The sequence below is a fragment of the Pygocentrus nattereri genome, chromosome 17 (assembly GCF_015220715.1).
Source record: "Pygocentrus nattereri isolate fPygNat1 chromosome 17, fPygNat1.pri, whole genome shotgun sequence".
In the NCBI taxonomy this organism is placed as follows: domain Eukaryota; kingdom Metazoa; phylum Chordata; class Actinopteri; order Characiformes; family Serrasalmidae; genus Pygocentrus; species Pygocentrus nattereri.
The window spans coordinates 32,170,577-32,184,662 of NC_051227.1; the positions used below are offsets into that span (position 1 = coordinate 32,170,577).

The following is a 14,086-nucleotide window of genomic DNA, read 5'->3' on the forward strand; positions in this document are numbered from 1 at the left end:
ATACCATGTAACAATGCTGATCTTAATTTTATCTACTCAGCTACTCAATAGCAGAGATGAGCACAGTTACTTGATTACTCTGCTGACCTTTTGAGGTGCCAGTTTTGTTGATTCAAGTGAAAATAAGTTAACACATCCTCTACAGGGAACAAACCTAAATATGGCATCCCACCCCCCCACCCCACCCCCATTTTAGCATACAATTTATTTTCATTTTCTATGTTTTGTATATTGGGGAAAAAATAAAGCATAAAATCAAAAAGGTGCCAGAATTGAAAATGCTACATTTTATGATTTTTTTTTTTTTTTTTTTCATCCTTGATATTATTTTCTGAATTTAACATAGTGTTTAAAATGTGCTGAAGTACGTTCTCTGCGTACAGTATATTTTTGTTCGCTTAGAAAATCAAACATATTTTGAACAGGGTGCCCAAACTTTTGCATATGACTAACATTCCTATTTTTAAATATTTTATTTATTAGTAAAAGCAACGCTCAGATAAGTCAAACTAAGTTGGTTGGATAACTTTACATTTGAGTGACTTCAGAGCTACAAAAAGTCACTCCTTGCTATTCTTGGTCTTTTAATGCTTAATTAAATGTACTTGTCGTGCCAAACCTCATTGCTGTCGTTACATATTTTGTATTAACTGCTTGTCTCAAGCATGAAATAATAATCCATGACACCACTGACACTTCAGGTAAGTATCCTCTACTAAATGGCTTTATCTGTATTCTCTATTGCCTATACCAAAACTGTATTTAATTGCCTGTATCAAATATCATTATAGTATCGGTTCAGTACTGGTTATAAATGGACTATAGAGGAACAAAAATATCTGGACATTGTTGGCATATCTATACATTATGAGCTGATTCCATAGGTCTCTGAGATGGAGATTTTATACCTGATTTGCCTCAGACCGTACTGACTTGTTAATGGGCCTATATCAGGGAAAACTTCCCTTTTTTCCTATCCATACAGTCTACAACGACATTAAGCTGCAAAAATGAGCCTTTTTTGAATTCATTGTCTTTAGTTCTGCCCAATGCGTAGCATACAACCACATAAACTCTTATCTAAACTGTGAACAAAAGCTTTTTTGCATAGTTAAAAACAGTAATTGCAGTCATCTTGAAACCTGAACTTTTGCTTACACCATTGTTTGTGTCCATATTTCAGACAACGACCATTTTACATGATTAACTATGTGAAGATTAGCTGAAAAATGTATATATTTTTTCTTTTTTGCCAGACTATCACATGAAAAGCATGCTTCCAAAAGAACTACTTTACATGCGTCATTTCACTGGGGTGTAAATGTGTGGATTTGGCACAGGACAGGTTTCCAGGCATCTTTGGTTATGTGGATTTTAGTCTTGCTGCAGCCTGCTCAGGTGAGCCCGGCTGTGTTCACATGTCTTAAGTGATTTATTTTTTTTTTCCAGTGCTGTTGTCACAGCACTGCCACTCTGAGCAGCTGGGGCTCTGTTGGATCCGTACTTTATAGTGTGGCACGTGTGTGCTATCCTGTTTGAACCAGCCCACACGTATACGCAGCTGTCTGTCTCTTTGTCAGGTTTGCCGGGACAGTCTGGTACAGGAGGAAATAGCATTGTGTAAATGCAGATGAATTCAGCGGGCGAGCGTCGTCAGCAGGTGTTGGGGTGTGTGTAAATCATTGCGTGTGTGTGTGGGCAAGAGGAGCTGCTTAAATCTTCCAGACATTCTTAACAGGTGTGAGTTACAGCACCATCAACAACTTGCACACAGCACACATCCCTCTTGGCTCTGTCTTTGTCTCTTTGTCTCAGAGTTTCTCTTTGCTAAGAGTGCACACATACATAATGTGGAGCTGTGTTTGTCCTGGTTTAAAAAACAAGGATACATTGATAATTGCCTATTTTTTTTATCATGGATTAGGATAACATATTACGTTTAAAATAAAGACATTTTTTCAGTGTGTCACAATTATCACATTTCATCAGCAGAAACCTGCAGTTTTAAATATACATATTGTTGCCTTGTGCATAGAGCATCTATGAATTCTTAGTGTGTGGTTTCTGTCGATTACCAGTTAACAGTAACATGCTATTATCAGATGCCAACTTCAGCATTGTAGGAATTAAGACATGAAGCAACATGACTAGGGTTGGAAAGCAATATTGGCAAAGCTTTGTTTCTATATATTGTGCAATTTTGTTATTTGTTAGAAAACAAAAATATTTCTAATTGGGTCATTAAAAATGATTCTTATTAAAAGTGAAGGCACAAAAATAAAATGGCTTTATTTGATAAAGGAAAATTCTGTGATGTACTGAAACTGTCAGGACCACCACCCACTATTAATTGTGTTATGAACATTTGTTTTGGTTTCTCTTTCAATCTCAATACAGACAGTTTCTCAGTCTTAAGTTCACCCTCGCTCTCCAAGGCGCTCAGTTTCCAAAAAGCACTGATCTTTTTCTCTGCCAGGACTTCACCATGTACTCACACAAGTTAGTTTTAAGCTTGGGGATTTGCACAACTAATAAGTCCTTCATATGTGTGATTTATCATTAGCCTACCCCTTTAAAGTCACTACTGTTCTCGCTTAACAGCTTCAGACTTGGCTGCGCAGCTTAGATAAGCTTTCTTAAATTTTGAGTAAGTACTTTGAGCAGCCATTGGAAGGCTAGGGTTAATCTGTGGAGACGACACTTATGGAGTAGAGGGGGGTGGTGGTAGGAAGCAGATCAGCGTTCTCTTCCTTCTCTCCATGCTTCAGCTGGAGGAGGGAGATGGTGTGGAAAGAGAGAGAGATGATTTGGGGCACAGATGTCACCAATAAAAAAAAGAGAGATGGGATTAGGAGGCATAAAGTGAAGTGATGGCGTCCATCGTGGACGTGCTGGCGACCTGGACAGCGAGCTCTGGTGGGGTATTAAAAATTCAGCTGGGGATGACATTTAACGTTGAAGTCTGCCTTCTCACTGAGAAAGAGGGAAAGGAGGCCTCAGTGGTTTTCTGCTGTCTGTAATGAAAGCAGTATTAATCTCTGCGGTCGGCTGCCAGTGCGAGTTGCATTATTGATGCTGAGGAGGGCCTCCCCATCACGGGCTCTCAGCTCAAATGAGGGGGATAATTGCGAGGTTCAGCCCCAGCTCACTTATAAATGAGATGCATGGGAGAGTGGGGGTCTTACTGGGGGTTCACACACAGCCCTCAGCTGTGTGCTCCCCAATGCTCCAGTCGACAGAGTGTTACTTTTAGCATTACTTTTTTTTTTTTTTTTTTTTTTTTAGTACGACCAGGGGTTGCAGCAATAACGCCCATTCTTTTCTGATGCAGGTGCCTATACTTTGTCCTCAAATATCTGCCAAACCATGTACGAATTCTGATACTAATTGTATCTAACCTAACTACTCAGTGGGTGCCTGTAAATCCTGATATCTTGTCCAAAATAAAACATATTAAGATTTGAATTAATGGCCTTAATTAATGGACTTGTGACAGTGATATAATGTAATAAACCAAATGCTTAAAGTTGACAGTGGTTTATTACTCTTGAGTGGCCAATCACTTTTACCAGTTATCAACTATTTAACAAATGTAAATTTTAAATATTTTAGTGCAAAATAAATATATACATAAACCTATGTCTTCGCTCACATCCAAATATCTCAAGTAAATTGTTCCATACATCCTGTAGACACGTGCTTACATTTACACGCATCAGTTACTGCTGAAGTTATTAAATATTACAGTCATTCATGTTATCGGTTGCAGCTGGTGAGCCGGATATTCTTGGCTTAGAGCAAACACCAGGCTCTTAGACTATGCCTAATGCAGTTAACCAACGGAGGCACACCACACGTGGTGCTAAAGGATACATTACCCCAGCAAGCTGGCTGTCAGGACCCCTAGAGACCTGCTGTTCCTCCCATACATGTCTAGTGTTCACTCCCTCAATAACAACCTGGGCTAACATTTACTCAGACTGTAAATGACTGCACAGCGGGAAATGATGGCCTCCTGAAAAATGTCTGCCTCAGCCAAGCAGCTAAAGAGGCTAATGCTAAATGTTTTGCCCTTCATGCTTGTATGTTGCTTTATCTGGCTTATTTATGGCACACCATCAAAACTGATACCTTAGGAGGAGTTCCAGCTGGTATGTCACCCACTACAAGTGTCTCCCTTGAAATACTGTCGTTACAAATTTAGCATTTTTACTATTCCCCTAGTGAGTGCAGAGTGCATGTGTATGCGTATCAGATATTACTTGATGGTATCGATATTCCCTATTGCTGATACCAGTACTGTAATAAAAGGCCAGTATGTGCAATATACCGTACACATGTTCAGGTTGATAGTTTTCAGTGCTAAGACCAAGATTCGATTCAGTTTTTGATGTTTACATTTTTAAACATTTTAATTATCGATTCCACACAGCTTTAATCATATATTACACATTTAGTTTGGTTCAGATAAATGAAAGTTGTCGAATTAACTTTTAAATGCCTGTCTCACCCACAAATAAAATAAACCCCAAAAATCACAAATTGTAGAGTTGTGGTTCTCAAACATGCATGCGGTCCACATCCCTGTACGCTGCGAATTGAGTTGAAGCATAAATCTGGACTGGTTTGGGGTCCCTGAGGATCAATTAGAGAACCACTGCCCTAGAAAATAGAAGCAACATCAAAAAAAAAAGTTATTCAGTTGTGAGTGTATGTATTGTGTAACCCCCCTTTAACTTTACCTTGTTAGGATACAGTCAGATGCCTAGTTTTGATCATTGGTGGTAGGAGTTCATAATATGGCAAAAAATATAACATCATGATGCTTCAAGATATTTTCATAATACATGAAAAGTATCACAGTATGCGGCTTTTCTGAATTTTGATAAGTTGAAACGGATAGAAAAGAGGCAGTAGTGTCACATTTAAAAATACTATCACAATAATGAATGCATGAATACAGTTTTTTGTGAACTGAACTAAAATCTATTTGAACAGTCCTGATCATGTTCTCCATCAGTACTGGTAGAACACTGAACGGCTATATATTTCATTAAAAATGGATTTAGAAGAACCTTCCAAATGACATCTGTCTAAGCTTGTACCATATTGTCAGGAGATTGCTTGTTTCAGTTCCAGTGATGCTGAGAGCGTAATTGGCCCTGCTTAACTGGATGGTGTGCACAATAGATGACATGTTGAATTAAAAAAAAGTGCACTTAGTGTCTGTTCCAGCTTATAAAACCCTGTCTCCCATTTCTACTTGCACCAACGAGAGCATTAGCCTGGTGCAGTAGCAACACTGTCTCCGACCTAACTATTATCTGTAATTTGCTTCCAGATCACTCTCCATGTGGTTAATAGCATGTAATTTTCTTCTTCTGTTTAAAACATGATGAGAGTAAAAAAGGTGAGAGTCCTGTGGATTTCTCAAGATCAGATGTTTATTAGAGTGTAAAGTTGTTAATGTTGAAATGATGTCTTTTAGGGCTAGAAATTTGCCGTGCTTGCATATTCGCTGGGCTTACAGCCGACAGCTGACGTTCTTTCAGTGCTCGCAAACAACTTCTGCGTTCATTTTACATGTTCAGACCGAAGGGAGTGTTCTTAGAATTGCAAAACGTATGCGTTATTAATAAACTGCTCACGTAGAAGCTCCCAATAGGTTGGAAAGGTGACCTTGCAACATCTTAAGCTGAAGAACAGTGCCCTGTTGTATTACTGTTTTCAGTCAACAGCCCTCTGTTTAGTGCTTGAAGTGGTATATTTCTTGAATGGCTTGTCTGCACATTTTGGGTGCGCACTTGCATGTTGGTGTACACCTCTGGTTATGTGCACACGTTGTTGAGTGGTCTCACGCAGACTTGCTTATGTACATTAGCCGCTGTGTGAAGTAATGATCTCTACAAATCTCTACAGTGTCACAGTGTAATTATCCATGACTCGTGCTAAAAAGCCAGTTGTCCTAATGCAGCACTTTATTTGATCCATGTTACTTAAATAGTAAAATGTAAAATGACAGTTTGGCCCATTAAAGAGCAAATCATTTTGTTTATATGGCAAGTTTGCCTAAAAAAAATCTGGAAATGTGTTCATTTACCCCACACAGTGTAAACCTCAGATTAGAAACAATAGGCTGTGAATAAATCTGAATTAGTCATAAATATTCATGATTCATCCCTATAAGTAAATCTATTTCAGAACATGTGGTGATTTAGGCGTCCACTTTGTACAATGCTAATTGATGCAGTTTCCATTAATTGGGAGGATTGTGTAAATTAGAATTTTTTTTTTTTTTTTTTTTTTGCCAGCAGTTCCTTTAGCATACATGTGCTGAGGTGTGTGAATGTGCTTGTTTCTCGTGGCTCTGGCTCATTCACACCCATCCCCCTTACCACTTATCTTTCTCATCTTGTTTACACTAACTAGCCTCAAAACGTGCCAGTGCTGACCGGTAGCATCCACGAGTGTTTGTGTGAGTTATTGTCTCTCGCCTGCGCCCTCATCCACGCATCCCTGTGGTGTGCGCAGTGAGGCAAGCAGCAAAGGCCAGCTCTCTATAGAAGTGTGAACTATGGCTGTGCAATTTGGACAGATTACCATATTGCCATTATATTGCAAAGTACAACACTAAAAATTGTCGAATGTCTGAGCAAAGTAAAATGATGATTCAGGACAGCAGTGTGAAAAATTACAAGCTGATGTTTTGACATTTCTGGGAACAGTATATTCCTTGGGCTATACTGACTTCAGACTAAAACTGTTAGTGTTATTGTGTTGTTTTTAGCTAATCATTTGTGGCTTCATGATATGCATATAACAAATTTTGCGGCAAAAAATTGCATACATGATATTAATAAATCCAGTTAAACAAAGCAAGTTATCAGAAATTAATTTAGAATGTCTAAGATTTAGTCAGAATAGGACCAGCATGTAAAAATAACTTACTTGGCTCATTTGCATATTGCAGCGTTTTGTGATATCAGTATTACAAATGTGGATATCGAAAAAAGATTGTGCAGCCCTCTTGTAAACCGCTGAGTCTGCCTTGCCTCCATGTCCTCAGAGACTTCAGCCTCAGCGCATTCACTTCCTCCGCCCTTCAGCAGCCACGACACCAGCGTCAACTCTCCGCAAACGCCTGCCGTCATCACACACCTCCCTCCCCTCACACACTGACACACATTCTCAGCACTCTAAAGCGAGCCATCGCCGTGGAGACTGAGTGCGGTGTGTTGCGCAGCCCATTGCTTCTCTCCCTCATCAGAGGCTAAAAATAGGCGACCGGCTCGCAGCAAGCAGCTCCTCGGAATATTGATCATGACCTGGCCCACTAACACAAGGACTGCAACAGCGTCCTGACTACACTGGGTCAGTCGTCCATTATATGAGGCCTGCTCTGTCGGTTATGTTCTAGTGTCCTATTTCACCCTATTGGCCTCTCTCTCTATTCTTTGCCAAGCTCCTTTTGTCTGAAGCTCACACGGCTCTTTGAGTATTTTGATTCTTTTTCTCTGTTTTTTTTTTTTTTTTTTTTTTTTTTCCCTTTCACTCCAGTTTTCTCTTCAGTGTAGGTGACCCACTTATCCTAGTTACCATGGGAACCATCTATGACAACCCAATTCATATTTAATATTACCGTCACCCTCAAGGTCACATTAGCAGATTAATAGACCTGGTTAAAATATTAGATTAATTAGAGCTAATGTGCTCGTCTCTCTTGAACAAATTGCTATTTATTAATTGATACTGGAAAAAATATGGTAAAATGTAATGCTTTTGAACCACAACCCCCCACCACCACCACCACCCACCCCTCTACATGTGATTGTATCCCTCTTCATTGGCAAACGCAGCTTTTTGGGCAAGGTGTTTGCCTGGCTTATCTCTGGCCTTTCTCCTTAGGACTGTCCATCAGAGAGTTCGACTGTGCTATCAGCACTCTGACTTTACTGCATTATGGCACTGCAATTCATCTTACATTTCCTATCTGCTGCATGGACCTCTGGGTAAGGACAGACATGACCATGACCTCAGTCTCCATGTATGATGTTCTTGCTGTAGGAAAGAATCTCTCCTTAGGCTTCTGTAATGGGAATTGACAAATTAACGGAAATGTTAATCAGTATGCAGGTATATTAATTAAAGTTATATATGACATTATCAGGACTGAAGCGGCTTCATTAGAGTTCGGTTCACCTTTGAAGAGTTTCTAGTAGAGCAGTGAACTACTGTTAACTGAGAGCGTGCATAAAGGACAAAGCTTTCTGTAGTTTCCTTTAGGGCAACCATACGATTTAAAATGATCATGAATCAGTTTGTGAAGGAAAACACAATTATTTATAATTACTGCACCCCCCCCCCCCCCCCCCCCCCCCCCCCCCCCCCCATTTAAAAAGCAGTGCTTTTGTTAGCTATATGAGTGGACAAAATAAGCTTCATCAAAATGTGTTTTTTACCTGCAGTAATGAACCTGAACATTTACAGTTTTAATCGTTGAAGTCCAGTAAAAGTGTGCACTGTATAACAGTAGCTGGAAATAACTTTGGTTTTATTATGTGAGCTGTCAACTTGCCATTTAAACGTTAAACAACAGCCCTACAGTCGCAGAATAATAGCAACATGCACAGCACAAGCAGCTGGGCTTCAGGCTGCTACTGTAAACATTTTAGAGGTTCAAGTTAGGAAAATGCATTAACTGTGTTTTAAAAATGAGTAGTATTAATAATTTAGCACAGTAAAATGTTACTATTGTTATTAATGACACCACAAGTTTGCTCATCATAAAACCCCTCTAGATGTAAGTAAAGAGGTGACTTCTCATACTGCACAGCTTTCTTCAGCTGCTCTGTGGTGTAATTGTAATGCAAAATCCCTGCTGGAAATGCAATCTTTTCTGAAACCAGCATGATGCATTCTCTGGGTTTAAGTCACAGAGGTCAAAATTGAATTCTGTGGTCATTTTTAGCCTGTTCACTTTCCTGTTTATGCGCCCCAGTCAGTGAACCTCGACTTTGTCTTGATTCGGCCTTCCTGAGGTAGCTTTTCCTGCCATCTCTCTTCAAACATTAAGCATTTTGACTGTTGTGTGACTGGGACACTACAACATGAGAACCTTACTCTACTTTTAAAGTTTCTTTCTTTCTCGCTATATCTTATGTTGATATCTCTTGACATGAGAAGCTGCATCAAAGCCATTGTGTTAGTTAAGAAATAATAAAACAAATGCCTGTGTGTAAATACTACAGCTGCCCAAATTAACATGATGAATTATTGAAGGCAATTACTAATTCTTAGTTAGAACCATGTATAGTAGTTCAGGCTGAAACCAAACTGCTTGTGTACTGTACATTGCTATTGTAGAATATTCACACAGCATGGTATGGTATATGGTAGGTGATTGAAGCCTTCTAGTTCAAATACAGCTTTTAATTAAAAAGCCTTTGGCAGACTATGCTGGACAGTGTTCATGGAAGTCTGTAACAAAATCAGCACACGGCAAACAAGCAAAATCAAACAAGCTATATGAATGACAGTGAGAGTACAATCGTAGAGGAGTTGGACCGATTAACTGAGTCACTGGTGAGAACATGCAGCTACTGTTGCTCTCACTGGACATCAGTTATGAAAACCAGAAAGTACATTTATTAAGTGCATTTATAATTTTCGTGCTGAGCTTCTTGTGGCTGATATTTTGTTCACATGCAGAAAATGAAGTTATTGAATTATTGCAAGTAGTAAATATTATGAATAATGAACTTTTTTTGTCCACTCATATAACTATAACCACAGACTGCTCTATAAATGGAAAACGTATGTCTTTAGAGTCCAATTGGAGCAAGTAATACAAAAGCAATACTAGTTTGAATCATTTGAAAGCTCTGGTAGATACACCTTTAAATACAAATTTTAGTCACTTCAAAATATGATAAATATTTATCCACATCATTTTTCTCTTCCTCTGCACATCTTTAAATGCAGTTCCCCACTTCTTATACTGCAATTCATTTGAGTAAAGCTTAGGCTGCTTGTGTTGTGGAAAGTATACATGCTCCAGGTACTCTGGCAGCTCTGGAGAGAGAGAGTGAGAACTGTGGTGATAAGCTCCTCTCTGCAGGTGTTTCTTGGGGCATGTTGCGAGCTGCCAGCTCAACAACACAGCAGCATTTTACACGCCAAGACATGGTTCCTAGCTCTCATATCGAGATACTCCTACACACAGTCAAACCCCTTCTTTCAGAAGTGCCAGACACCCCCCTCTCTGAGGGAAGTGTCTAATTACATCTGTTGGAGGTGTGAATGTAGACGCCTTAATTACACCTATCTCCCCACTTTCTCCCTTTTCTCCTCTGCACGTGCTCTCAGTGCTGCAGAATGCATTAGGGACTACAGAGTGGGTGTAAACAGAGGAGTTCCTGGTGTTGATAATGCACATGTTCCTGCCATTAGAGAGTCGCTGTAAATGAAAAGCTGTGGGTCTTTTATGTCTCTCCATCAGTGTGGACATCCTAGTGATCAGCACTAATGAACTGAAAGTCAACACACAGCACGTTTCACTGATGAGCGTAATGCAATACTTCTTTATTGACTCTCTGTCTCTCTGTCTGTCTCTCTCTCTGTCTCTCTGTCGGTCTTATGTGTTTTCTCTCTTTCATTGTGTCTCATCTCTCTTTCTTTGTCTCTCTTCTCTCTTTCTTTGTTTCTCTCTTTATATTTCTGGTAATTCTGTCTTATGTCTCTCTCTTCTTTGTTCTTCTTTTGCTTTCTGTCTCCCTCTCTCTCCCTCTCCCTCCCCAGGTTGAACTTTAAGGACCCAGAGGCAGTCCGTGCTCTGACCTGTACTCTTTTGAAAGAGGACTTTGGCCTGACTATAGAGATTCCTCTGGAGCGCCTAATCCCCACCGTCCCGCTGCGGCTCAACTACATCCACTGGGTGGAGGACCTGACTGAGGGCCAGGGCAGCTCACGCAGGGGCATCGACATTGGTATGCACGGCCAACATGAGAAAATGATTTCCAATCACAATCAAGCATCAGTGTGGACAGCCGGGCCCTGTTGGGTTTGGAGATCAAATATTTGTCCAACTGAAGTCCAGTTCAGATGTGAAGGTTTTCACTGGTTTCTCACAGCCCATCTAACACTTTGAATGGATTTTGGCCTACCTGTACCGTTTGTTAGTTTTAGTCCCTATTTTATTCTTCCTCTGTACTTTTTAAAGCCTTCTTTGAGTGTTTTTAAAGAATCCTGCAATCGCTCATTTTGTCGTCACTGACATCCATGAGATCCTTTTAAAGGTGTACCCTAAATATAGGCAGTCAGCCTAATAAGTGTAATTTGCTTCTTTAATTTTGTTCTGGAACTAGTGAAATGTGAGCAGAAGTATGCTGTGAAAACTAGCATCACTTTTGTCCATTTTACACTGTATGTGTTGCATCTGATGGAGATAACTTGGTGATTTGAGGCAAATTTGTCATGATTTAGGCATGAATTTTGTGCTAAATGATTGAGTTTAGGCTTCCATTACTGATTAGTTACATTAGTGTCCTAGCTCCAGACCAATAGGAAGAGTTGAGTATCAGACACCAAGCATATCATGGCTGATAAAATACAATTAGTGTAAGGGGGAACTTGTGTGAATTATTTTTTGCTGAACTATTCCTTTAATGCAGCACTGCACATCCCAGCTTCAGTATAAATCTCCCCCCTAGGCTTCTAGCTGTTGGATCAGACCATGGCAGAGCTACTAGAAGGTTTACTGCTTAGGCACACATCTGTTGGAGAGTTGGCCTGTGCTGGCAACATGTCTCTTAGTGAATCCTCTACCATCAGGATGCTCCTGTATCTGCTCTGCTTTTTTCTCAGTTCTCTGGGGAAGCAGTTCAAATCCTCATGCAGCTGTTCCTCTGTTTATCTTTCCTGTCACACTGAGCCTGTTATTAAGTAGAAGCTCTGTTATTGAGTTAGGTCCTTCATTGAAGAATTTGGTTCTATTTGCAGCTTTACTGTCAGACACATGATGAATAGTCATAGTCATGAATAGAATGGGCTAACTGCTTAGCTCTGGCCTTTTGGTCCGTCTTGACTGTGCACAACCCTGTTTGTCTGTTAGTCACTCTGGGAGGATCTGTTTGAAGCGTGGTAGACTAGATAATAGATGAGCAGCACTGACCTACCTCCACTTTATTGCATTACATGTGCAATCCGTCACCCTGTTTGGCCACCTCTGACAGTTCAGGTCATCACTTTGCTGAGCAAAGCTGGTGTAATAGCTCAATGTGGATTTAGTTTGTAGCTTTATCCATCTGTGAGTACTAACAAATATAATATTTATGTTTAGTAAATATGTTATTTATTTATTTTTTTTTTTATTATTGGGAAATTCAGATTCAGTTACTTTTCAGACTGAAGGGTCTGTATCTTACATTTTTCTTGGATTTAAAATTTTTCACTTAAAACCACTTTTTGGTTCATTTTTTAATGACTTAGAATACTTTAAAAATGTGTATACTTTTTTTTTCTCCCAATAGTCACTATGAAAACTCTTCTCTCAGTTCTGTTCCTTTATTATAATAACAGTAGTTGCATAAATGAAGTAAATTTCATTGACAGTTGGTTGCTTCAGTGAATTTTTGTTGTGTTAAGGCCCTTCTTCAGTTACAGTAAAGTAGTTCCACTTAAAAGCGCTGCATACATAAGGAGACATTTAATATCTAACAGTGTGAGAAAGCAGGCCCAAACAGGGCCAGTATGTAATCTCTTTGTCCCTTGTTTATGTGTATGTATATGCAGGTACCGGTGCCTCCTGTATCTACCCCCTGCTGGGAGCCTCAATGAATGGCTGGTTCTTTCTCGCGACAGAGGTGGATGACATCTGTTATAATTACGCCAAGAAAAATGTAGAACAGAACAACATGGCAGGCCTCATTAAAGGTGTGTGTGTGTGTGTGTGTGTGTGTGTGTGTGTGTGTGTGTGTGTGTGTGTGTGTGTGTGTTTCATGTGGAATTTAGTCCTCGTTTTTGTGTGTTTTTTGACTGGTGTGCTGTGTGTGTGTGTTGCAGTGGTGAAGGTGCCTCAGAAGACCTTGCTGATGGATGCATTAAAGGAGGAGTCTATTGTCTATGACTTCTGCATGTGTAATCCTCCTTTCTTTGCCAACCAGTTAGAGGCTAAGGTACTGCACTGTACTCTCCATTCACATAATCCTGAGATGTTCAGGTCAGGCATGGGCCATTTTCTTTCAGGCTAAAAGCTGGACATTCCTGCTAGCTTGATTTCCCAGCATATCTACCTTATCTGAAGCAACAGTACTTTGTGCAGGCCTGTCATTGTGGTTGAATTAGTAATGGTTTTTTTGAGAAACGTAGCGTTGCAATATTGAATTGAACAAATTGTTTATCGCTGATAAAATAGTTGGTTACGAATCTTAGAAGGTAATTGGCTCGACAACGCTTATGTTTCCTTTGTAATAATACATCACTTCTTTAAAAAAATCTAAAAACAAAAGTTTCCTGAAAATTAAGTTCAGCACATTGAGTAACTAAAACAAATGTAAAGTGTTTTTCAGGTAACTCTTTTTGCAATTAGAATACAGGACAGAAAAAAATTAGTTAACTTTTAATCAGTTAAAGAGTATTTTGCACATTAAAAATATGATTATCTGTTCCTGTGATTATTGTTTGAAATTTTTGAAAATTGAAAATTTCTCTGCATTTTGGCCTCTTGATTACACAAAAACAGTTTTAGGTCATGAAAACGAAGCTTTTGGAAAGCATTCTCCAGAGAGGATGAGAAGTTTTCTGTGTTTTTGGTGTGGACAGGTAAAATGAATCTTTCTGAAAGCACTGCCATCGTGCACATGTCCAGTGCTACTTTGCTATGTTTTCTTTCAGAACTTGAGTGATTAGCATGGCTGGTACCTGGGCTGTTTCTGTGCTGTCAGTAATATCATGCTTTGAAAATAAGCTGAGCTAGAAGAGAAAACGTAATCCTTTGTTTCTGCACCTTTCACACTGATTTAAATAGTGTTTTGAGGAGTCGTGCAAAAGATCTAGTTTAGAAGGCTCTGCTCTTTGGTCTGATAATCAT

At 39.5% G+C, this 14,086-nt stretch overlaps 1 protein-coding gene across 2 annotated transcripts in view; it reads left to right on the top strand.

The window, feature by feature from the left end:
* mettl16 (methyltransferase like 16) overlaps window positions 1-14,086 on the top strand; it is a 40,972-nt gene that overhangs the window by 7,650 nt on the left and 19,236 nt on the right. For both annotated transcript variants that reach the window (XM_017694883.2, XM_017694884.2), the window contains exons 3-5: window positions 10,798-10,985; window positions 12,790-12,930; window positions 13,060-13,172. In XM_017694883.2, the coding sequence (XP_017550372.1) occupies window positions 10,798-10,985; window positions 12,790-12,930; window positions 13,060-13,172 (442 nt within the window). The remainder of the gene's footprint in view (window positions 1-10,797; window positions 10,986-12,789; window positions 12,931-13,059; window positions 13,173-14,086) is intronic.